The following is a 26697-nucleotide window of genomic DNA, read 5'->3' on the forward strand; positions in this document are numbered from 1 at the left end:
CATGGAGATCGGGGGGGTGGGTGGGGGGGTGGGGAATAGCTCTACCCCAGTACTTTCCAAAGTGGGTGCCACTGCCTCCTGCTGGGTGCTGCAGTGATCCAGGGGGGCAGTGATGGTCATAGGTGCATTTGGGGGCAGTGAATAACTGTAAGGGGGCAGTGATAGTGTGTGACAGGGGGTGCTAAGTAATATTTTTTCTGGAAAGGGGGCAGTAGGCCAAAAAAGTTTGGGAATCACTGCTCTACCCTGAGTCCCCCTGGCTTTCTTTTTCTTATTTTTTCTTAAACCCTTACCTTTCATTTTAGAATCAATACTTTGTATTGGTTCCAAGGCAGAAGAGTGAGCAGTAAGGTCTGGGCAATAGGGGTTAAGTAACTTGCCTGAGGTCACACAGCTAGGAAGTGTCTGAGGCCAGATTCGAACCTAGGACCTCCTGTTTCTATGCCTGACTGTCCACTGAACTGCCCAGCCCTGCCCCACTTGCCACACCACTTCCCCCCCCCCCCCTTGCTTTCTAGTAATAAAGTCTGGCTAGCAACTACAAGCTTGTCCACAAAATATATGTAAAAGGATATATTGGTCATATAATAAGAACTGGGTAACATATATAGCCCCTGAGTATTATTACACTGGTATGCATAAATGGGAAAAAATCTTGAAGACAACCTAGTATTTTGGGTAGATCTTTTGTGGGGACTTTGTGGTAGAACATGGGCAGAATTCACTGGAGGAGAATGCCGATGTGGATTTCAATCTAGATTGTTCGAATAGCCACATTAATTAGGACAGGGATGTTTTGAAATACTGAAGGAAATAATTTATGTATTTACCCGGTGCACATGTAGTTTTCTCTAAAAATTTTTGTTTATACAGCCATTCATATATAGGCCATTATCCTTAATATGAGCCTCTACTAATAGGCCCAGTAGATGACTTATTCATATGTTTTCTCTATCTGGAATAAAAAATTACCTGTATCATGAATAAGACATTACATAGAATCAGTCCAAGTGTTTGTTTTTCAGATTTTTCTTTTGATTTTGTTACTGAAGGCATCTTTATCTACTGGAAGTAGCACTTTATGGAAAATTAAATGTTCATGATGTAACCTTATTGCCTTGATCTTTTTTTGTAAAATGTACATACTCACCTGTCTTTCTAATCTTTTCATTAATCTTGTGTGTTAAAATTTTGAGGTTGTTGATCATTCTTTTAAAGAAAAATTTTGTGGCATGAATGTATAAGAAATGATTAGAATACAAAGCTATTTCCATTATTTAAAATAAGTGGCACATGGGGAATTTTGTGTGTTTTCTGAGCTGTTCTTGGTAATTATAACTCATTTAATCACATTCTTGGTATTAGTAATAGCAACACCTCTAGGGGGGAAATCTGGAATATCTAATATTCTGTTACTGTTCTAGGATCTCCAGCAGAACTCTCTCCTAGCACTCTTTCCCCAGTTAATCATAGCCTAGGTAAGTTGCTAATCTTTTGTTGAGTTTTTTTTTTTTTTTTTTTAAGATTTCTGGTTATATATTTGTGTAACCCAAAGTTTCTCTTTCTTTAAAGGTCTGATTTTTTTCATATGTGTGATAGTGCTCAAGTTGGTTTTGGTGAAATACTCATTATTTTTGAATACAGACATCTGAAGTATTACTACAATTCTAAATTCTTTATTGGATGGGAAGAAAAATGACTATATTCTTTCTCATGGAAAATTTAAAGGCCAGGTACAGCTAGGTTTTAAGAAAGTCCATGAATTTAAAATCTGCTTTTTCCAAAATTAGCTCGATCTAAGTGTTTTAAATGTAGATAATGCCTCTTTAGGGATCCAGGTAAAATCTTATTGAAGAAAAATGCTATTCTAACAACATGATGCAGTGTAAAGGACACGGTACTTAGAGAAGACATTTTGAATTCTGGTTCCACCATTTGCTATTCTTGTGAAGAGGGGAAGAGAACAAGCATTTATTAAGCACTTACTATGTGCCAGACACTGTGCTAAACACTTTACAAATATTACTTCATTTGCCCCTCACAACAGCCCAAGTTGTTGTTATTATGATTCCTATTTTACATATGAGGAAACTGAGTTAAAAAGGTGACTTGCCCCCAGAGTCACCTTACTTCTTAAATGAGACCAAATTGAAACTCAGGTTCCTCTGACTCTAGGACCAGTTCTCTTTTCACCTAGCTGCTTCAAGTCCCTTATTCTCTCTATCCTCATATACAAAGTGAGATTTTTGATTTAGAATCACCTCTGCAGGCCCAGTTCTAAATCTATAATCTTGTTGGGTGGGGATGGGGAGGGAAGTTCCCTCCTTTGATATAGTCACTGTTTCTTAGCTTCTTCCTACTGAGAATATGATTTCTAGCAATTATGTGCCTTGCGAGTAACTTCCACCAAAATAAAACTTAAAATGTGGAGTTCATAATATTGAAATTGAACCTATACATATCCATTCAGCTAATTGTTATGATCCTTGAAGCACATAGAATCTTTTGACTTCAGTTTCCATTTGAACTGGCAAACTTAAAATGTTTTGAGGTGCTGAATTACACCACTAAAGGGAATATCTCCTCCTAGGAGTTGTTAGTGAAAACTTAAGTCCAGTTCCTGTCTCTGTCCATTTGCTATTTTGATTAGGTAATTCACTAAGTACTAATTAAATGTTAAATTTGGGAAAGTATCTCAGAGCTGAGAGATTTTTCTTTTAAGCTATCACTGATATAAATTTTTATTCAAGTAGTTTTGAACTAATTTTCTAAATAGATTTTCTTCTGCTTGCCTTGTCCAACCCTTTTCCACCAGAAATTATCTCCATTAATTTTACTTTTATTATCCGTAATAGAAGCACAAATTGTTAAACTGAAAATTTGAAAATACAAAATTGAGGGTCATGTCCAATAGATAAATTCCCTTGACCACAGATTATAGAAATTACAGAATCTTAGTGCTGAAAAGGACCTTACTGATTATCTTAGCTTATAGATGAGGACAAATGCACAAGGAAGTAAATTTGCCCAAAGCCATAAAACTAGTCAGTAGTAAAGTTGTGACCAGAATCTGTCACAAAATCAGTGCATTTTTTGAAGCTTCCCTCATTCCCTCATTGTCAGTCTGACTTAGTATTAAAAAATTCAGATATTCTTAAAGTGAAAATTTTTAAGTGGTAGTTTGCTAAAACTATGAATAGAAAAATGATCCAGAATGAAGAGATAGAGTTAGATTGAATGACTAGATAAAATGAGATAGATCTTAAAAAGGAAATACTGGTATGATTTATGGAAAATAGAGCCATATTGTAGACAGTCATCACAAGGTACAAATACTGGTATGTTTGCATTGGTAAAGATATATCTCTACTGTTTTACATTGTCATCTTGGGAATTAATTTTATCTCTCCCTTTGTCCCTTTTTTTTAGATTTGCAACCAGTTACTTATTCTGAGCCTGCATTTTGGTGTTCAATAGCATATTATGAGTTAAATCAGAGGGTTGGAGAAACCTTCCATGCATCTCAACCTTCACTGACTGTAGATGGATTTACAGATCCATCAAATTCAGAGAGATTTTGCTTAGGTTTACTCTCCAATGTTAACCGAAATGCTACAGTGGAAATGACAAGACGGCATATAGGTATTTATTTTCCTTTTTTCTTTAGAAAATAATCCTGAGGGTCAGCAACATAGCACATGGATATAGTGCCAGGCCTCGAGTTGGGAAGATCTGGGTTTAAATCTGGTCTCAGACACTTTGTAGTTACTTTTGTAGTTACCCTAGCTGTTCTTTTGTCTTAAAGTTGATACTAAGAGAGACGGTAAAGCTTTTTTTTTTTTTTTTTTTTTTTTTTTTTTTTTAAAGAAGAGTGAAAAAGAAAGTAATACTGACTTAACTTGATATTTGTTATTGGGGTCAGTTACCATGTTGATCATAATTGTAACCTGTGCCACTTTGGCTATAATGGCAAAGGATTCTAAGACACTCTCTACAGCCAATTTTCTTGTTTCTATATATACCAGGCATAACTCAGTCCTCTAGACCCCCTACTCATTTATTTGACACCATTTCCATTTCTAGCCAACTTTTGTTCCTCTTTTATGGAGAACTGGGCTAAGTCTTAGAAGTACCTCAAAGAGTTGTTGACAGTTTCATGTGCACACTTGTTCTTTACCAGGGTTTAATCTCAATTTGCATCTGCAAACATTTGTTATGCTTCTACTTTGCATCAGGTACTTTGAATGGGGGCTAGGGATTCAGAAACAAAAATATAATAATTCCTTAACTCAGGAATCTTACTGAGATGAAACAGCACATACACAGATAAATATAAAATATATACAAATGAAGAGAAATTGTGGGGAAGTTAGAAAAGGCCTTTGTTAAGAAGTATCACTTGAGTTGAGCTAAGGATTCCATAATGAGGCAAGAAAGAAATACATTCCAGATATCATGAACAGCCACCCAATCTCTTCAGAGATAGGAATTGGGGTGGCATATGTGGACAATAGTAAGTTAACCAATTAGTCTGAAATGTAGAGTATGTACGAAAGATAAATGTGAAATAGGTCTAGAAAAAGAGTTCTGTTCAGATTAAAGCCTAAAAGGGACAGAGGAGTTTTCCTTTTTTCCTAGATGTTTTAGATAGCCACTAAAACTTCTTGGTGTAGAGCAAAATGACATAGGAATGATAATTCAGCATATAAAATAGGAAATTATTAAGCTTGGGGCAGGGCACAGCAGTTCAGAATTAAAAAAATTTTTTTATGAATGTTAAAAATAAAATACAAATTTTTTAATTTACATATTTTTTTTAGAAGGGAGTATAATAAAAACTTAAAGGAGAGAATTTTCAGGAGAGGTGGGTCAACATTTGTTAAGTGCTTACAGACAGGTCAAGAAGCGTGGGGATTGAGAAAAGGCCCACAGATTTGGAAAGGTGTTGTGCTGAGCACTTTATAAATATTTCATTTTATCCTCATAACAACCGTGGGAGGTAGTTGCTATTATTTATTATTCACCATTTTACGATTGAGAAAACTGAGGTAGATTGCAGTTAACTGACTTGCCTAGGGTTATACAACTATCTGAAGCCATATTTGGTCTTCTTGAGCTCAACTAATTTGTCTTTAAGTAATCAGACTTATAATTGGAGAAGAATTTATGAAATATACAAGATAGAAAGCATTATGATATGTAAAGTGGATAATTTTGAATATATTAAACTAAAAAATTAGGTTTATACAGATAAAACTAATATTAGGCAAGACTAGAAGAAAAGTAGTTGGGAAAAACTTTTTAGTTTCTCAGATAAAAGTTACATATCAAACTATATAGAGAACTTTGTCAAATTTATAAGAATATGAGCCATTTTTCAATTGATAAATGGTCAAAAGATATGACCAGATAATTTTTGGATGAAGAATCAAAGCTATATGTAACTATATGAAAAAAATGCTCTAAATCATTGACTAGATAAATGCAAAACAAAACAACTCTGAGGTATCATGTCACACCCGTCTGATTAACTAAAATGTTAAATGGATACAATGACAAATGTTGGAGGGGATGTGAAAAAAAATGGTATTATTAATACATTGTTGGTGGAACTGTGAACTGATCCATCTGTTTTAGAGGGCAATCTGGAATTAGGCTCCGAAGAGTTATAAAATTATGTATACTTTTTGACTTAATACTGTTTAGGTTTATTTCCCTAAAGCAGTGATGGGCAAACAACCTCTGGGCCAGATGTCACCCCCTGAAATGTTCTATCCCACTGCCTGACATTATTCTTAATCTGACGAATACAATGAGTAGGGAACAGTACAATGAAACTTCAAAAGAGTTGCCTTAGAAACAGACTCACAGATGAGCATTTCCTTTCCTTTGGCCCCCTCTTTAAAAAGTTTGCCCATCACTGCCCTAAAGATCAGGAAAAAAAGAAAAAGAACCTATATGTTCTAGAATATTTATAGGAGCTTTCTTTGATGGAATACAACTGTTCTATTAAAAAACATGGGAGCAACTAGGTGGCTTGGTGAATAAAGCACAAGACCTCAAAATGTGGAGGTTCTAGGTTCAAACCTGGCCTCAGGCACTACCTAACCATGTATCCCTGGGGAAATCATTTAACCCTCATTTCCTCTCTCTTACTGCTCTTCTGCCTTGGAACCAATATTTAGTATCAAATCTAAGACAGAAGGTAAGAGTTTAAAAAAACAAACATAGGAAGACCTATGGAAATTATGAAAACTGAAACAAACAGAACCAAGAGAACGTTCTATACAGCAACAGAAATATTGTATGAAAAATGACTTGTGCATGGCCACTTCCAGAGAAAAGATTGATAAATAGAAATAAGCAACACCTCATTATATATATATATATATATATATTTTTTTTTATTAAATGATGCCTTCTTTAGTGGGAGGAGGGGAATAAGGGAGGAAGTTGCTCGAGTATTATAATGTAACAAGTAAATTTGAATTTTTGAAAATGATTTTAGACAACTTTTTCTAACAACTTGGCTTAGAAAGGGGGCATTGGCAAAGGAAAATTGCTTGAGGTAGGACAAGCACTTATTTAATTGATTATTATGTTTTAAGAGCTATGCTAAGCACTGAGAATATAAATAAAAGCTAAAAGGAAAATAGTTTCTGCTTTTAAGGAGCTTACTTTCTAATGGGATGTGACAACACAGAAGAGAGCTGAAAATGTTTGTGAGGACATAAGAGGGGATATAGTTTCAAATTTTTGAGAACCAAAAGCTGAACCTAGAAGGGAATCAAAGATGTCCAATCTAGATCTTTTCCCCAAAATGGAGATGAACTTACTAATAAGAGAAAGAAGCCATTCAGGCAGGGGAATATTCTATGATTAGAACTTTCCATATGCTAGTAGAAGTTTTAGGAGAGAAGGAAGTTGAAACATAGAAGTGGAAGTCTGAGAATCATAAGCAGAACCCAGATGGGATATGGGTTAGGGGAGAAACCAGAATAGGTCTCCTAATAGAAGGTAGGATTTGAGGCCAATTTTTGAAGGAACCTAGGAGGCAGAGAGGTAAGGAAGAACATTTCAGGATGCAAGAACAGTTAGTAAAAGGGTACAAAGGACATGGAGTGTTGTGTGTAGCTAGATCAGAATTGCATGCACGGTAATAAAAATGTAAGAAGATTGGCTGAAATGGGCCAGGTTATAAAGGCTTTAAATGCTATCTAGAGGTTTTTATATTTGATCCTATAGGTAATGAGGAACCAGCCACTAGAGTTTATTGAGTAGGACGATAATTTAGTCAGATCTGTACTTCAGGAAAAGTCACTTTTGGCAGTTGAATGGAGCATGTATTGGGGTAGGGAAAGACAATAGTTCTGACATAAGGTACTAAATTTTTTGAGAAAGGAAGAAGGATAACCCTAGCAGTCAGTAGCTAATAGCCACCAGGAACTAGATTAGGTGATAAATTTGAATAGGGTAAACCTAGAGGTTGCTGAGTAATCGCTGTAGCAGGACAATCTGGAAGAGTAATGGAAAACAAGTTTTCTTAATCTTTGCCGAGATGTAGTGTCATGGAGTGTTGGAGGGAGAGTTTCTATAAGTGTCCCTAATGGAAAGAATATGAAAGAGAGATTCAGAGTGAAAAAAACTTTGTTTATGAAATTTGAATTTCAGGATACACAGTTGAAGGGTTAAACAGATGATTGTGGAAAATTGGATAGGTTGAGTTGAAGTAGAGATGGGTGATGATTATGAGATTGGACAGCAGTAGTTAGAAAATGGGGTGGTTTACCCTTAGAAATTCTGGGTTTATCATTGCCATCAAAATAATGTGGGACAATTTGCTAATCATAAGGGTAAAGTCAGGAGAATAGGAAGTGTGCCATTCATAATGGCAAATGAGTAGAATGTTCTCAGACTTGGTGCCCTCCTGCCATCTCAGTGCCACACTGATGGTTAACTCCATCCTGGTCATGTGAATGTGAGCTTGATTATGCTATGAGAGTGGGACATAGTCAATGGAGGAAGCTGCACAAAAACAAATTTAGATATAATTTAACAAGCATTTATTAAGCATGTACCATATGCCAGATAACATATTAAGCACTGTGGACACAAAAGCAAAAACAATCTTTGCTATCATCCTAGTCGAAGGCAAACAGCATGTAAGAGTTTTTAGTAATGGAATATGCTAACTTAGGAAGTAGTGGGTTCTTTACTAGCAGTCTTAAAAGCAAAGTGAAAAGATTATTTGTCCAGTGTGTTGTAGAGAAAAGTCCTGCTCAACTACAGGCTATGCTTAATGATCTTGGAGGTCCATCCAACTCTGAGATCCTGTGATTGTTTTGCTTCTCTAATCAAAAAGTCTTATATGTTTTTCCTTTAGAATAAAATATAAATTCCTCAATTTGTTATTTAAGTGACTCCACCATCTGATTGTTGTCTGCCTTTCTAGCCTTACTTCACATTACTGTTGCTTCACTTGATCCATATTCCAACCAAATTTATCTACTACCCTGAACTTGTCCTCCCATCTACTACCTCTTCATTTTTATAAACTGTCTATCCTGGATGGATGGGCGAATGGGTGGCATTTAATTAAGTGCTTAATTACTTTGTAACCGATTTATGGGGATATAAATAGAAAAATAAGACATTTCCTAATCAAGGAGTCCCCATCAGAGGAGACAGCTTAGCTACAAGATAGATGAAAAGGCCTCAGGGTCCTTTGGATATAAGGTCAGGGTTGGTGGCTAGGTCCAGTGGTCTTGAGGACGTAAGATAATCTACGTCTATAAGATAGCCAGATCCATAGATCATCAGAGGACATCAGGACAGTTTTCCAGTACCTGGATAGGGCAGATAATAAGCCTTATAATTGATTTTCCAGATTACTGAAAGGATTATATAGTTGGTGATTTTCTGCTCATCAAAGAGGTTTGGAAGTGGACAGATTCTTAAATCTGCCTTTCTAAGATACAGCTCAGGTTCTACCTGCTCTCAAGCAGCTTTGCTGGTCATCCCAGTTATTTATTCTGTCTTCAGATTTTCTTTAATTTACTTATATATCCGTTTTTTCTTTCTGTTTCCCTAGTAGAATATAAACTCCTTGAGGGTAAGATGTTTTTATTTTTGTCTTTTGCATTGTCTTGAATATTGTGGGGTGGAGAAGATCCGTACCTGTTCTTTTATTGGTATAGGAAACCCCTTTGACCACAATTTGGTACTTGTTCTGTAACCTAGAGTCTTTGAGAGTTGCCTAGGGCATTGAGATCAAGTGACTTGATCAGGATCATTGAGCCAGTATTTGTCAGAAATAAGCCTTGACACCAAGTCTTATTGAATCCAAGACTGACTCTACAACCCCATGCTGCTTCTCAAATTATGCCACATGTTGCATATAATAGATGCTTAATAAATGCTATATGAGTTGCACTTTAAGGCATTATAGAAATGTGAATTCAGGAGTCAGAAAATGTTACTCTTTTCATATTCTACCTGTTGTACCAGTTCCCCAAATTACATATATCACTTCCCAATTTTTTTAGTGTTAGCAGATAAAATAGATAGTTAATTAACTGCCTTTCTGTAATCAAAAGAAACAGTGAGTTCCAATGTATGTATCCCTCTCACTGTCAGAAATAGCATTAAGATATTTTCACACAGTAAATTTTATCAATTGGATATATAAAATTTCAAACTAATTTTAAATTTTGTTTTAGGAAGAGGAGTACGCTTGTATTATATTGGTGGAGAAGTTTTTGCTGAGTGCCTGAGTGATAGTGCAATCTTTGTTCAGAGTCCAAATTGTAATCAGAGATATGGCTGGCATCCTGCAACAGTGTGTAAAATCCCACCAGGTAAGATAATGCACCCTCTAATACTGTAAAGCAGGTTAATTTCTTCAGTCCAATCACATATTTTGTCCTTATTCCTAACAACTATAAAATTAGATTATTTTTATACCAGGGTTATTTTGAAATCTTTGAATTTCTAAAAGAAAATGAAATTTTATAAGTATTGACTCTTTTTATAGAACCAATTTTAATTTTTTTCATTGATAGGTTGTAATCTGAAGATCTTCAATAACCAGGAGTTTGCTGCTCTTTTGGCTCAGTCTGTGAATCAGGGTTTTGAAGCCGTGTACCAGCTAACTAGAATGTGCACCATAAGAATGAGTTTTGTCAAAGGATGGGGAGCAGAATACAGGTATGAAGTAATTTTCTTTATAAATCTCAATGTTAAAATTATTTCTTATTCTATTTCTTTCTCTGTGTTTAGGTTTCTTCTGTATTTGTTTAACCTAAGAAGTCCATTTTATCAGCATTTCTTAGAATTGTGGAATCTTTCATTGTAAGAATTAAATTATACTGTCTTGGGGCAGCTGGGTAGCTCAGTGGAGTGAGAGTCAGGCCTAGAGACAGGAGGTCCTAGGTTCAAACCCAGCCTCAGCCAGTTCCCAGCTGTGTGACCCTGGGCAAGTCACTTGACCCCCATTGCCCACCCTTACCACTCTTCCACCTATGAGACAATACACCGAAGTACAAGGGTTTTAAAAAAAAATTTATACTGTCTGCAGATGACATGATGGTATGTGTGAAAAATCCTATAGATACAACTAAAAAAGTTACTTAGATTATCAATAATTTTTGTAAAGTATCAGGATAAGAAATAAACTCACAAAATCATCAGCATTTTTATATATTACCACAAGTCCTGAAAGAAGAGATAGAGAAACTCCATTTAAAATAACCACAGATAGACTAAACTACCTGGAAGTGTACCTGCCAAAACAAACTCAAGAACAATATGAACATAATTATAAAACATTATTTACACAAATAAAGTCAGATCCAAATAATTAGAGAAATAATAATTGCTTATGGATGGACAGAGTCGATATAATTAAAATAACAATCCTGCCTAAACTAATTTACTTATTCAATGGCAGCCTAATCAACTTCTTACTGAGTTAGAAAAAAATGATAAAATGAACTAATTTGGAAGAACAAAAGGTCAAAAATATTAAAAGAATTAATTAAAAATGTAAGGAAGGAGGTTTAGCAATACTGAATTTTAAACTATTATTAAGCAGTAATTATCAAAACTAGTACTGGCTAAGAGATGAAAAGGTAGAATAGCGGAACAGAATATAAAACAAACAGTAGTAAAAGATTCTACTAACTTTGTATTTGAAAAGAGTAGTAAAGATCTAGGGTATTGGGATAAGAAATTGCTTTTTGGTAGAAACTAGATAGAGGCAAAAATCTTACACCATTCACTTCAAGATAAGACCAAAATGGATGCATGATCTAGACATAAAGGGAGATATTTTAGGCAAGAACAGGGACTACTATTAGATTTCTGGATAGGAGTAGAATTTATGAGTAAAGGAGATGAAATAATGTTGTGAAATGTAAAATGGATAATTTTGATTACATTGAATTGAAAGGTTTTTCCACAAACAAAACATATTGCCAAGATTAAAAGGAAATCAGAAAATTGAGGGGAAATTTTTATCGGCAGCCTTTTGGAAAGAGTCTTTATGGGAATAAGAACCACAACCTCCCACCCCCCAACTCCCCAATTGATAAATGGGCAAAAGATATAAACAGAGAAATCAAAGCAATATATAGGTATTTGAAAAAATACTATACTACTGGTTAGGGAAATGCAAACCAAAACAATTCTGGGATCTAACACCCATCAAACTGGCTAAAATGGCCAAGAGGTAAAATGACAAATGTTGGAGGGGATATGTAAAAATATGAACTGATCCAATTATTTTGGAGAGCAATCTTGAATTATAAAAGTTATAAAACTGTGTATACTCTTTGATCCAGCAAAACCATTGCTGGGTCTGTTTTCCTAAGAAGTTGAGGGGGAAAGGAAAAGAACTTACACACTCAAAAATATTTATAGCAGCTCTTTTTGTTGTGGCAAAAAAAAAATATTGAAGGGATATCCATCAATTGGGGAATGACTAAACAAATTGTGGTGTGTGATTATAATGAATACAACTGTACCATAAGAAACAATTAATAGATTAATTTTTTTTAAAAACATTTATTAATATTCATTTTTAACCTGTTTACATGCTTCATACCCCTACTTTCCCCTTCACCACCACACCCACCGCTCTCCCCCCACCCATGGCCTACTCACATTTCCACTGGTTGTAATGTGTCCTTGTTTAGGGCCTATTTCCATATTGTTGTTAGTTGTATTGATGTGGTAGTTTCGAGTCTACATCCCCAATCATGTCCCCCTCAACCCATGCATTCAAGCAATTGATTATCTTCTATATTTCCTCTCCTGCAGATCTTCCTCTGAATGTGGGTAGCGTTTTTTACCATAAATCCCTCATAGCTGTCTTGTGTCATTGCAGTGCTGCTGGTACAGAAGTCCATTGCATTCGATTTTACCACAGTATATCAGTCTCTGTGTACAATGTTCTTCTGGCTCTGCTCCTTTCACTCTGCATCAGTTCCTGGAGGTCTTTCCAGTTCGCCTGGAACTCCTCCAGTTTATTATTCCTTTTAGCACAATAGTATTCCATCACCAGCATATACCACAGTTTGTTCAGCCATTTCCCAATTGAAGGACATACCCTCATTTTCTAGTTTTTTGCCACTACAAAAAGCGCAGCTATAAATATTTTCGTACAAGTCTGTTTATCTATGATCTCTTTGGGGTACAAACCTAACAATGGTATGGCTGGATCAAAGGGCAGGCATTCTTTTATAGCCCTTTGAGCATAATTCCAAATTGCTAGCCAGAATGGTTGTATCATTTCACAACTCCACCAGCAATGCATCAATGTCCCAATTTTGCCACATCCCCTCCAGCATTCATTACTCTCCCCTTCTTTCATTTTAGCCAATCTGCTAGGTGTGAGGTGATACCTCAGAGTTGTTTTGATTTACATTTCTCTAATTATTAGAGATTTAGAACACTTTCTCATGTGCTTATTGATACTTTTGATATCATTACCTGAAAATTGCCTATTCATGTCTCTTGCCCATTTTTCAATTGGGGAATGGCTTGATTTTTTATACAATTAATATAACTCCTTGTATATTTGAGTAATTAGACCCCTGTCAGAGTTTTTTGTTATAAAGATTTTTTCCCAATTTGTTGTTTCCCTTCTGATTTTGACTACATTGTTTTTGTTTGTACAAAAGCTTTATAGCGTGATATAATCAAAATCATTTAATTTACATTTTGTAATTTTCTCTAACTCTTGCTTGGTTTTAAAATCTTTCCTTTCCCAGAGATCTGATAGGTATACTATTTTGTGTTCACTTAGCTTATTTATAGTTTCCCTCTTTATATTCAGGTCATTCACTCATTCCGAATTTATCTTGGTGTAGGGTGTGAGATGTTGATCTAAACCTAATCTTTCCCATATTGTTTTCCATATTTCCCAGCAGTTTTTGTCAAATAGTGGATTCATGACCCAAAAGTTGGGCTCTTTGGGTTTATCATACACTGTCTTGCTGACATCATTAACCCCAAGTCTATTCCACTGAACCTCCCTTCTCTCTTAGCCAGTACCATATTGTTTTGATGACTGCTGCTTTATAGTATAGTTTAATATCTGGTACTGCTAGGCCCCCTTCCTTCACATTTTTTTCATTATTTCCCTTGATATTATTGATCTTTTGTTATTCCAAATGAAATTTGTTATAGTTTTTCCTAATTCAGTAAAGAAGTTTTTTGGTAATTTGATAGGTATGGCGCTAAATAGGTAAATTAATTTGGGTAGAATGTTCATTTTTATTATGTTAGCTCGTCCTACCCATGAACAGTTAATGGCTTTCCAATTGTTGAGGTCCAGTTTTATTTGTTTGGAAAGTGTTTTGTAGTTGTTTTCGTATAATAGCTGTGTTTGTTTTGGTAGATAGATTCCCAGGTATTTTATATTGTTTAGGGTGATTTTAAATGGTGTTTCTCTTTCTACTTCTTGCTGCTCTAGTGTGTTGGAAATGTATAGAAATGCTGATGATTTATGTGCATTTTTTTTGTATCCTGCCACTTTGCTAAAGTTGTTGATTATTTCTACTAGCCTCTTAGTTGATTCTCTAGGATTTTTTAAGTAGACCATTTAGTATCCTGTCCTCTCCCTATGAATTATTCTTCTGGTTGCTATAATAGTGAATATTATAATGGTGAATAGAGTTCACTACAGAGAATTATACATAGCATTTCTCCACCTAGTAATACAGATAATTAGTTCATATTTACGCCCTTAAAGAGTCAAGTTTAAAAGATTATGAGTTTTCTTTCTTTTCCCTCTGTTTCTTATTTACCTTTTCATGTTTCTCTTGATTTTTGTGGTTGGGTATCAAACTTTCCATTTAGTTCTGGTCTCTTTTGTGCAAAAGCTTGGAAATCTTCAATTTTGTTGAATGCCCATACTTTCCCCTGGAAGTATATAGTCAGTTTCGATGGGTAGTTGATCTGTGGCTCAAGGCCCAGCTCTCTTGCCTTTCTGAATATTGTATTCCACACCTTGCGGTCTTTTAGTGTGGAGGCTGCCAGATCCTGTGTGATCCTTATTGGTGCTCCTTGATATTTGAATTGTCTCTTTCTGGCTTCTTGTAAGATTTTTTCTTTTACTTGAAAGCTCTTCAATTTCGCTATTTATATTCCTGGGTGTTGGCTTTTCTGGGTCCAGTGTTGAAGGTGATCTATGGATCCTTTCAATGTCTATATTGCCCTCTTGTAGAACTTCAGGGCAATTTGGCGGAATAATTTCTTTGAGTATGGAGTCCAAGTTTCTATTAATTTCTGCCTTTTCTGGCAGACCAATGATTCTCAAATTGTCTCTTCTAGACCGGTTTTCTTGGTCTGTCACTTTCTCATTGAGATATTTCATGTTTCCTTCTATTTTATCAGTCTTTTGACTTTGTTTTATTTGTTCTTATTGTCTTGAGAGATCATTGGTTTCTAATTGTTCGATTCTAGCCTTTAAGGACTGGTTTTCGGCTATAATCTTTTGGTTTTCCTTTTCAATCTGGTCATTTCTGGTCTTCTGTTGACTTGCTTCACTTTCCAATTGCGAGATTTTGCCTTTTAAACTGTTATTTTCTTGCCAGATTTCTTCCATCTTCCTCAACATCTCATGTTTGAACTCTTCAATAGCTTGTGACCAGCTTTCATTTTTGGGGGGGAGGTTTGGATTTTTGTTTTCCCTCCTCTGTTGTCTGGATTTTCTCTGTGTAGAAGTTGTCGAGTGTTCCAGAGTTTTTCTTGGTAATCTTTTTCTCCTGGGCTTCCTTATTGCTTGCCATTGTTAGCCCCGCCCCTTTTCAGCTTTGTCTTCACACTCAGGGTCTGCTTGCTCTTTCTAAGCTTCTGATGGCTCCGGTCTTCTTGTCCTCGGAGTCAGGCCTCCTGGTAGTCCCCCGTCTGCCCCTCTGTCCGAGGCTCCTTCAGCGGTCTCGGGGGCTGCTTCCACAGCTACCCTCCCGTCTACTCCGGGTCCTCACTGGATGTCCTAGCCTGTGCTGGAAATCTTTATTCCTCGCGGGGCACTGCCTTGGCTGAGTAGAAGCTGGGGAAAGTCCCTGCTTTAGGGATCTTTATTCCACCCGGATTCTGCCTGGGGCAGAGCCTTCACTGAGTAGAAGCTGGGGAAAGTCTGTGTGTCCCCCCAGCCACCTGGGGTCCCAGGTCTGGCAACTCACAGGTACAAGCCCTGGGGCTGCTAGTGATTTACCAGTTGCCCCACTCCTGTTTTCACTTTTGTGCATTGGCCTTGGCGCTGTGCGTGGTGTGTGTGGGGGGTGGGGCTTCTTCCTCTCGCGTTTTAGTGAGAGCTGTTTCAACCCTTTATTGCGTGGAAATGCCCCGATTCTGCGTACCTTCAATGCCGCGCCCTGTTGTGGGGTTCCTTCGTTCGTCTGGATTCGTTTTTATGTCCCCTTGAGGAGTCTTGTATGCATCAGTTAGGAGAGATCGTGCAGCTGCTCCTTACTCTGCCGCCATCTTAACCGGAAGTCTTCAATAGATTAATTTTTTAAAAACTTGGAAAGAACCACATGAAATAATGAAAAATGAAACAAGTAGAACCAAGAGAACATTATATACAGCTACAGATTTAATATTTGAGGAGTAATTTGTGAATGTTCATCTCCAGAGAATGAACTGAAAAATAGAAACACAAAAGACATAATCTCTATGTAAATATCTTATTGCTCGATGACAGGGGAAGGAGGGAGGGACAGAGATACCTGGAAATAAATCTATTGATTTTTTTAGAAAATCAGTTCCACAAAAAAAAATAGAAGAATGAAATTATATGTCAACTGCCTTTTCATAGAGGCAGCCAGTGACACCATACATAGCTTGAGCTCTGGACCTAGAGTCAAGAAGCCTTGAGTTCAAATTCAGTCTTAGATACTTAGTAATTGTATGACCCTGGGCAAGTAATTTGTAACCCTGGGTGAATTGTTTAAGCTGTTTGCTCAGTTTCCTCAACTGTCAAATGACAATAAATGTGAGGATCAAAGGAGATATTTGTAAAAAGTTCTCAGCACCGTTCCTTACACACAGTACTAGAAAATAATTTAGATTATCCTTTTTTCTAATTCTAAATTAGCATTATTAATTATAATGGTTAAACTTTTTTATATGTCGTTTAAAATAAAAGTTGATAGTTTGAATGAAGTATCTGTGATGGCTTGTATTCTAGGAATATGAAATTTTTTGTGAAGGTTTTTAATTGTGTGAGAAACCTCAACCAGAATACTATTCTGATGCCTTATGGTATAGATGTTAATTTGGAATTTGTTCTCCAAGGCTGTGCAAATACAATACAAGTTCAGGCATATCTTAAAAAGCTAGAGAGACTTCAAGTACCTACTCAGCTGTGGGACCATATATATATGTCTTTCATCCAAGGACAGATCTAAGTTACGAGAGGTTCAAGGGACCATGGGTTTTATTTTAGGCATACCAGCTCCTGAATACTGTCTACTAAATAGGAAGGGGTTGGGATCTGTGCCAAAAGTAGTACCCACACTAACAAAAATCATGGCTCTTTGAATTAGTGAAGTATCCTGGTAAAATCAACTTCATCATCCAGTTTTATAATTATTTCCTTTGAGAAATTTGTAGCTGTTAACATATTTAGCATTTCCTATTTTACAATTGAATGGACCTTAAAATGAAATTAAAATGATGGCACCTGCAATTTTTCTTTCCAAAGAAGAGCCATCTTCTTTGTTAAGAAGTTGAAACTGGAAGATACAAATGTGGTGTATATAATAATCTGGCATTCAGGATGGGGAAAAGCTATATAGTGAAACATTTCCTGAAATTTGTACATAATAAAAATTGCTAAGAATTCCTTGTAAGAAAGGGGGTGGAAATCTGACCTTTATCTTCCTCTTACATATTTAATTATTTGATTTTTAAAAATAAATTTAAATGTATAATTAAGAGAACAGATAAAAATGGTATGTGTTATGGATAGTTCTAGTAGATTTGATACATGAGCAGAGATGATCATTGAATCCATGGAGAGCTGAATCATCAAGTGGTGGAGATGAGGGCCCAGGACTACAACCCATAGTTAAGGTGATGTGACTTGAAGGAAGATCCATTAAAGTAAACTGAGGAGGAATGGTTAGATGCCTAGGTAGTAAGAGCTGTGTCACTAAACCCTAGAGCAGGGTCAGCAACCTTTTTGGCCATGAGAGCCATAAATGCCACATTTTAAAAAATGTAATTTTGTGATAACCTTACAGTGCTCACAGTGCGCGCTCCTGTAACATTGCCTGAAAAAAAATTGACTTTATGGCTCCTGCAGAAAGAGCCATATCTGGCCCTCAAAAGAGCCAGATATGGCTCGAGAGCCATGCGTTGCCGACCCCTGCTCTAGAGAGAAGAAAGTATCAAAGCGATTACAGTCTCAGAAGCTGCAGAGAGGTCAAGAAGGATGAGAGTTGATGAAAAGCCATTAAATTTGTCACATAAGAGATTACAGTTTCTATAGATTGATGAAGTCAAAAGCCAGATGGTAGAGAGTTAAGAGATATGTGATAGGAAAAGAAATGTAGGCTCTTATAGTTGGCTTTCTCAAGGAGTTTAGTTTCAAAAGAGAGGAGATGCCCCATCAATAGGAAGCAGAAATGATGAGGGAGGTTTTTTAACCCTTTACCTTCTGCCTTAGAATTGATATTATTGATTCTAAGGCAGAAGAGTGGTAAGGGCTAGGCAGTGGGGGTTAAGTTGCCTAGGGTCACATAGCTAGGAAGTATCTGGGGCCAGATTTGAACTTGGGTCCTTTTGCCTCCTGGCCTGAATCTCTATCAGTTGAGCCTAGCAGCCTCAGAGAAAGTTTCTTTTGAGGATAGAGGAGATATCAGTGTCTTTGTAGGCAGTAAGGAAGCATCCAGTAGAAGGAGAGAGGTTGATAAGTTGGAAGGTAGGGTTATAAGTTAGAAAGAGTTGAAGGAGACAATAAGGCGTGTGAGATGAGATGAAGGCAGAAATGGTGGCAAAAAGATAGTATGGGGCAAAGCAGAAGAAAGAAGAAAACTGGCAAATGACCTTAATTATAGTAATATGAACTAAGAGGGTTATGGGGAAAGGAACAAAAAGGTTTGGAAGAGCCGCTGTGGTGAATGGGATGGTCACAAAGTATAAAAGAATTACTTAGCTGTAGTGAGGGTCTTACTGAGATTGTGTAACATAAATTTGTAGTGAATCCAAATCAGCAGTTTTGTGATTTTCTTTAGTTTCATTCATCTGCGTGTGACAGTACAGAGGCATCAATTGGTGGAAGTAATCCAAGACTGAACTTTGACAAGGCAATATCAGCAGTAGGATAAAGGGGCAAGGAAACAAGAGGATAATGTAGAGTTGAAGTGGTTCACCAAGGAATTAAGTTGGGGAAAGGAGCCTATAGCCTATGCAAGGGTGACAACTTGGGAAAGAGCTAAGCATTTGACTGTTGTAGGTCATAGTGAGGATGAATAATAGGATTTAGAGTTATAAGAGGGAAAAGTGACATTGTGAATGAGAATTTTAAGAATTCATAGTCATAGAAGTGGATCATTCATTAATGAAAACAAGATCATAGGTTATGATCATCTCTGTAGCTGGGATAGAAAAGAGGATGAGGTCATTGGAAATGAGGAAATTAAGGAATCAGAAGGTTAGTGTGTTGAGGGAGTATCATTGTGTATATTTGAAGACTTCTAGTATGAAGAAAGGCATGTGTGAGGAGAAGAAAGTCTTTGAGCCCAGGGTGCTGAGCTCAGGGAGAAAAGAAGAGAAACAATTTGAAATCGTTTTCATCTAAAGAGGATTGTTCTTAAAATTTAGAAATTAAAATAACAATGATATTCACAAATTTATTAGTAATCTTGCATGTAATAATTTATTTTATAATAATTTAAATATTTTAGTGTGATGACCCTGAGAGGTAGTAATAATTAATAATAATCATTTTCAAAGACTACTTTTCAGTTATCTCAGTTTAAGATATTTGAAAGTATCCAAAAAGCTTTTTACAAACTGAAACAAAAATAACAATAAAACCAAGAAATATTTATGTGATGAGGTCTGTTCCATTTATAACATTTGTGGGATACTTGAAATTAAGTAGGCATAGGGCTTGGTGGGAGAGCAAAAAAGATTGGGGTGTGCTGATTCCATAAGGGACAGTTCTTGTTTTGTTTTATTTTTGTGTTTTTTTTTAAACCCTTACCTTCCATCTTAGAGTCAATACTGTGTATTGACTCCAAGACAGAAGAGTGGTAAGGGTAGGCAATGAGGGTCAAGTGACTTGCCCAGGGTCACACAGCTGGGAAGTGTCTGAGGCCAGATTTGAACCTAGGACCTCCCGTCTCTAGGCCTGGCTCTCAAGCCACTGAGCTACCCAGCTGCCCCCCAGTTCTTGTTTTTAAAACAAGAATTTTCCCATCTCTTTTGAAAAGGAATAGTTGTAGCTTATCATTCTTTTCTTAATCCCTTCTGAACCCAATTGAGTGGTTAAGAATTATAAAATTCCTATGATATTTTTTGAATTACTTGTCAGGTATATTTCAATATGAGGGAAGTATCAAATTTTAGTTATTTGACCTTGAATAAGTCAACTTCTAGGTTTTAATTTATTCTCTAAAAGGACGGGACATTGATTAATTTAGTAAAGTCCTTTCCAACTTTTTGATTTTGTTAATACTTGCATATACCCAAGTATTTCTGGTTTGGGGTTCAGAAAGGATAGCAGATTTAGCAACCCCTCTACAACTTAATCAGTGATCATTAAGAGTTAATGTTGGGGCAGCTGGGTGGCTCAGTGGATTGAGAGCCAGGCCCAGAGACGGTAGGTCCTGGGTTCAAGTCTGGCCTCAGACACTTGCTAGATATGTGACCCTGGGCAAGTCACTTGACCCTCACTTCCTAGCCCTTACCATTCTTCTGCCTTAGAACCAATACACACACAGTATTGATTCTTAAGACAGAAGGTAAGGGTTTTATAAAAAAATTGTCATTTTCTTTCTCCCGCCCCTTTAAAAAAATTGCTAACCCTATACAGAATTTTCCTAAACTTAAGCTTTCTTCAGGACTTGGTACTATGTTAGCACAGCTTTTGGGGAGTTTTTTTGTTTTGTTTGTTTAAAGGTAAAAAGCTAACGCAATATTAAACTATGTTTGGGGAACAGTGTCTTGTTCAGTGGAAACATGTGAACTTTATCTGACTACATCCGGAAGATTTTGTTTAGTTCTCAGTATCACACATTAAGAATATTAACAAATAAGTGTCTTGGAGGAGTGTTATCAGGATTTTAAAGAATCTCATTGTGTCATATGAGAAGCAATTGGTTAGAAAGAAACATGATTTGGGGTAGAACATAATTTCTGTCTTCAGAAAAGTAAAATCCTACCCAATTGAGGAGGGCAGAACTTAGATGAGTACGTAGAAATTACAGAAAAACTTTTTTTTTGCTTCATATGAAAAATTTTTAATGTTAAAGCTATCTTAAAAGTCAGTGACAGAAGCTCTTTGAACACTATTACTACTAAAAGTATTCAGAAAGAAATTGAATGACTATCAGTGATATGGTAAAAATTATTCCTTCCTTCTCTGGATTGGAAGAGACAACCTCAAAAGTGTGGTGGTAGTGGTTCAGTTGTGTCTGACTGCTATTCATGGAGTTTTCTTGGCAAAGACAATGGAGTGGTTTGCCATTTTCTTCTCCAGTGGATTAAGGCAAACAGAGGTTATCGAGGGTCACACAATTAGTAAGTGTCTGAGGTTGCATTCTAACTTCAACTTCCTGGCTCTATCTATTGGGCCATTCAGTCAGCTTGCTTCTTTGACTTCAAAGGAGTACCTTAACCTAATTACATAATGACATGTGGACCATTTGGGGGACCAATCTTTTCTGTGTGTTATGGTTAGATTGGAGCATCTATGCAATTCTCATTAATTTTGGAGCATTTTTGTTCATTTTAATTGGGGAAACTAAGGTGTCAAAAATGCAGATTTGTATGTGATCATAAGATTATGATTTGATTTTTTTGCTATTTTTTTCTTGCTACCAGTTCTTTCCTAATAATCTCCCTTCTTTACTACCATTTTATTACAAATTACAAATTAGTAGGAAAACTAATCTTGGTTAGTAATTTGAATCTAGCATAAAGAAATTAGTAATAATGTTATCAGGCTGACTTTAATAATATTAGGGGGCTCTCATATATTTGACAGAAAGATTTGAGATTTTTTTTTTCTTAAGAATAGATGACTTGCAAAATTTAGCAGCATTAATCCTGGCCCTAGAAAAACTGAAGTACAGTAGTGCAGTGGAAAGAATGCTAGAATTGATTTCAGAGAATCTGGTTTCCTTCCACCTCTACCTTGGATTTTTTAACAGGTAGTATATGGGAATGTTGTGTTCTGAGATGCATATTATTATGCCTTGTTGCAGCAATGACTCAATTATTGAGTTCTCTTTACTCTTTGTGAACTTTTTGTTTTATAAAGAGAGTGGACTAGATAACTACTAAAGTTCCCTTTAGCTCTAAATCTGTGACTCTATAAGACCTTGAAATTCTTTTGAGTTTAAAGGCATAATCTTAATGGAATTTAGTTGACAGCGTTAATTTTCTTGTTTTAGTTTTTCATGCTTTTTATAACCTCCCCCTCTCCCTTTTTCTTTCTCTTTTTTCAACAGAAGGCAGACAGTAACAAGCACCCCTTGCTGGATTGAACTTCATCTGAATGGACCACTACAGTGGTTGGACAAAGTATTAACTCAGATGGGATCCCCTTCAGTGCGTTGCTCAAGCATGTCATAAAACCTTCACATCCTAGTACCAGTGGGCTAAATATTTAGTCCTATCAGCAGACTTAAGATAACAGCTCGTCTGTCGTAGTATTTGTGTGTGGTCTCCATGAACTGTTTACTATCCAAAAATTCAAGAGAGAAAAAACAGCACTTGAGGTCTCATCATTTAAAGCACCTTGTGGATTCTGTTTCCTATTACTCTATTAGATGGAAAAAAATAGTGTATAGAAATACCTTCCTCTAAAAGGAGGAAGGAAAGGTTTTAAAGACTTAATGGTGTCTTATTGGGCATAAAACTGAGTGTCCCAAAGGTTTAATAATTACATCATTAGTTGTGTACAGGTAATGTATCATGATCTCCAATATCACAGTATTGTTGTGCTATTCATACAATTTTAGTTCCCATAAGTAGGTGTGTGTGCACTGCTTCTTGATTTAGGCAAACCTTCCATAAAATTGCAAGCTGTTATCCCCGATTCTTCATTACTTTTGTGTTTTTGTTTTTATAATATATGCACACATATATATGTACTTATATAATCAGATCTTCATTTTGTCACAAGGAAGCAGAGATTCCTTGTCAAAAACTGATTTTTCTGACTTACCAAAAATAAAGTAGTGGGGGAACAAAAGTGGGTTGACCTTTTGAAATCTTAGACTTTTGGTGTGTTCAGTGGGGCTTAAATATCCATTTTTGTTGATTTACTGTTAATCCCATTGTTTTAGAAATCATCAGTGTGTCGTTTTGTTTTTAATCTTCTCCTTCCATTCTCCCACTATCATTCTTATACCAAAACAGCGTAGCATGACATCTGTTGCCAGTAATGGTTGCACTGATACTGCTGGCACAAGTTAATTCTGGGGATATAATTAAAATTCATATTTAGTGAATCCCCCTGTCCTATAAATTTTGACAAATAGTAATTGACTTGTGCAAACTTAGCAGTTTATGGATTTATCCTTCACACCTCATATGTACAGGTGGCAGTATAATTTTTTTCAGGGATAAGCTAGATTTATTTCAGTATATTTATCTTTTTTAAAAAAGTCAATGTGTAAGTTTAAATACACTGATTTTTTTTAAGTATTTCAAAATATTTCAGTAACAAACCATATTCTTTGATTTGAGTGGTTTTTCATATTGATTAGTTACCAGATTGTATTATGTACATTATGAAATAAGGGCCTTGTGTAAATGTAATCACTTCAGAAATTGTCTAAAAGAGCAGGGCTGAGGAGCCCTTAGCAGAGGATTGTTTTTATGATATACTGTACTCAAGAATTTACACTATCTTCATCATATTCTAAAATTGCAGAATTGAAGGGTTGGAAAGGGCCTCAAGTTTTCTTGTTTACATATTCCTGCAGTCAGGACTGAACTTAACCCTGAATTTAGGTGGTTGTCTATCTTAATCTTATTTAAAAGTCTCAAGGGAAGGAGATTCCAGAAACTCCTTTGGTACTCTTTATGTCAGCAAATAATTCTTTCTTAACTTGTAATTTCTCTTACCATAGTTGAGGCGTTTCTTCTATTCCACCCTTAATGGAAATGGAAAGTGGTTTTTCCTCATTTCCCAATAGATTGCATCTTCTAACTCAGCTCTTCAATCACTTTTGGTTATTCTTGCTCCCCTTGTTTCCATATACTTTTTTGTTCATAGCTGCAAATTTGGCATGGCATGGTACTTATTATATTAAGTACCTCATTTAATTGAGATTCAGATTTTCATTTTAAATAAAGATTTGCTATACAAAGATAGAGATTGAAGAATATGAATGAGTCCCTGATTCATTTTGCTTGACAAGTGTCCTCAGTCTGTAAAAACACTGCTTCAGCTATAATGCTGTTCAGTTTTTTTTCTACTTGAAGTCCTTGCTGCTAAAGTCTGCTGCCATAGCTTCCAAAGCTGCACCACCACTGGTCTGAAAGCTGCCATCACTACAGTGGTCTCTGCCTCTGCCAGACCTCCATCTGCTAACAGTGGAGTCCAGCTTTGAACTACTCATCCTATTTTAGCAGTTGCTACCTTTGAAGCTCATATCGGCTTCTAATGCTACTGGTGCCAGCTCTGTTGCTGCTGCTACTGCTGACATCAGAAGCTCTTGTTAATACCAGTGGAATCCGAGCCACTTCTTCTAAAGCTTTCCTTCACCGGATTATTGCTTTCTTTGGAGTGGTAGTAGAGACTGGTAGTTGAAGCGGTCATTGATACCAGGTGAGGCAGTAACATCTGGCATTGTCAACATATTAATAAACAGGGGAGAATATTAATATAGAGTAATGGAAATTAATGGGAGTGAATTATTTTCTTGTTTAAAATTAAGCTTTACACGAAACTATTGAAACACCTCTTTGCAACTATACTTGTATATTGGGATTACTTCATGGTGGTGGTTACACTTCAGTGAACAATATATCCCATTGTCATGTTAACTTTTAAATGAAAATACATTGCTCTCATTTTATTTGTTTCTACTATGTCTCAGTTTTTGCTGTTCTTGAGCCTAGCCAGTGCTTAGTTACTATCTTAGTTGTGGCCTTTTTATTTACCTTTTAAGTGCACTATTTACACTTTGAATAGATTTTCCCTCTTTGCTGAATTATATCTATCTTTTTTATATGTCAAGATTGTTTAGAACTTTATCCTCCAAGGTGCTAGCTTTTTCTCCCCAACTTAATAGCTTCAATAAATGAACTGAACAATCAAGTTCCCTATTTCATCATATCGGCCATTGGTTAAAACTACAAATTGATGCTGTACCTTAGGCCAACCATTTGGAACACTGTTACTTTTTTGCCCAGGATAACTAACCTCCAGTGGTTTGCTTTGACTATTTCTAAGTATGACATTCCAGTTAGTTGTATAAGTCATATTTTTACATCATGTAGGAAAAGAAAAACCCTTAAAGTACAAGCATATTATACCTTCTGTTTCCTCTATTTTGGAGACCTTCTTGAATCATTCTATAAAAGGAAGAGAAGATAGTTTTCCTTACATAGACCTTTGTTGTAACTATGCCTATATTTGCCCATGTTTGTGTTTTTGAAAAATTATTTAAAATTTTCTCTTCCCTTAAGATACTTTTATTGAAAAATAGTTTTTTTACTAAACCAACTTTCCATAAAATTTATTACTTTTTTCTTTTTCTGAATTTATAACATTTGCCCAACACTTTCTCAGAGAACTTAAGAAAAGAAAAGCAGTTAATGTTTCCATTGAGATCAAATAAAACATTATGCTTAACCTAATAGAATTCTCTTTCTCTGCCAAAAAAATTGCCCTGGTATATTTTCGGAAGTTGGAAGGTTTAAAAAAAATTTTTTTTAATCTATAAATTGATTGAGTGCCTGCTATTTGTAAGGTACTTTACTAAGCTATACAAGGGAAAGGTGAGGAGACTTGGCTAGAAACACATATACAGCACATCTCCTGTCTTTTAGGAGCATACAGACTCATGAATTTTTTTGTACAATCTTTGCTTCAATTGTTAAACATTCCAGACTTTCAGGCTCTTCCTTGCTTTTCCTGCCAAATTATATCTGAATTAATTTCTATTTTTAGGGGGAAAGTATGTGTTTGATTTATTCCCAGATTTTGCTGTGTTGGCATATTTATACGTCAGGATTTTTTTTCTTAACAGTTTTACCTTGCTTTCCTTGATCTTCCATATAGCTCATTGAACCAGAGTAAAACACTTTACTAGGTTAGCTAATTTTTTGTTTATGATATACTTTCCTAACATGTAAAATATTATAATATAAGTGGTCTTGATGAAGTTCCTATATCCACTTATGAGTTCTTCCTTCTCTCTTCTTTATTTTAATACTTGAAAATTGGAATTTATTCTTGATCTTATGGAAAAGCAGCATAGGGTAGCATTAGTTGGTGTTTGCTGAGGTAAAAAGCAGAAGTTCTGGTACTACATTCATAAGTAATAGAATTAATACTGGAAATAACTTGTCATCCAAACATTGAGAAGCTATTTAGTGCTTATCAGAAAATAAAGCTATCCTGCTCCAAATTTTATTCTTAGTAAAAACCTTTGTTTCTTTACGGTTTCCTTTTATATATCAGACCTATATCCAGGAGTTAGAAAGGATCTGAGAGATTGCCTAATGCTATACCTCCCTCATTTTACAGAAAAGGAAATTGAGGCTAAGAGAATTTAAAAGGACTCTTCTAGGTCATGCAGATTTTAAGTGGCAGAACTGATTTCTGCACTGAATATTTATTCAGTTTTGTAAGACATTTTATGAGATGATAAAATTTGTGTTATACAGAGCTCAGTGCATTGACTTAAATAGTTGTATGACTTATTAAAAGTAAGGCGAGTTCAGCCCACCCCCTACAATTCACTTTTGTTAGCTGTGGTCCTCAGAGGTCTTAGCGTT

The 26697-nt window shown here is 35.9% G+C and overlaps 1 protein-coding gene across 1 annotated transcript in view; it reads left to right on the forward strand.

Annotated features, from left to right (window-relative positions):
- SMAD2 (SMAD family member 2) overlaps positions 1-22936 on the forward strand; it is a 97367-nt gene extending 74431 nt beyond the window's left edge. The window contains exons 7-11 of the mRNA XM_044664839.1: positions 1425-1478; positions 3430-3642; positions 9720-9857; positions 10062-10206; positions 22191-22936. Coding sequence (XP_044520774.1) covers positions 1425-1478; positions 3430-3642; positions 9720-9857; positions 10062-10206; positions 22191-22314 — 674 coding nt within the window. The 3' untranslated portion in view covers positions 22315-22936. The remainder of the gene's footprint in view (positions 1-1424; positions 1479-3429; positions 3643-9719; positions 9858-10061; positions 10207-22190) is intronic.
- Positions 22937-26697: the final 3761 nt, after the last annotated feature.

Source organism: Gracilinanus agilis, chromosome 1, assembly GCF_016433145.1.
Source record: "Gracilinanus agilis isolate LMUSP501 chromosome 1, AgileGrace, whole genome shotgun sequence".
Classification (NCBI taxonomy): domain Eukaryota; kingdom Metazoa; phylum Chordata; class Mammalia; order Didelphimorphia; family Didelphidae; genus Gracilinanus; species Gracilinanus agilis.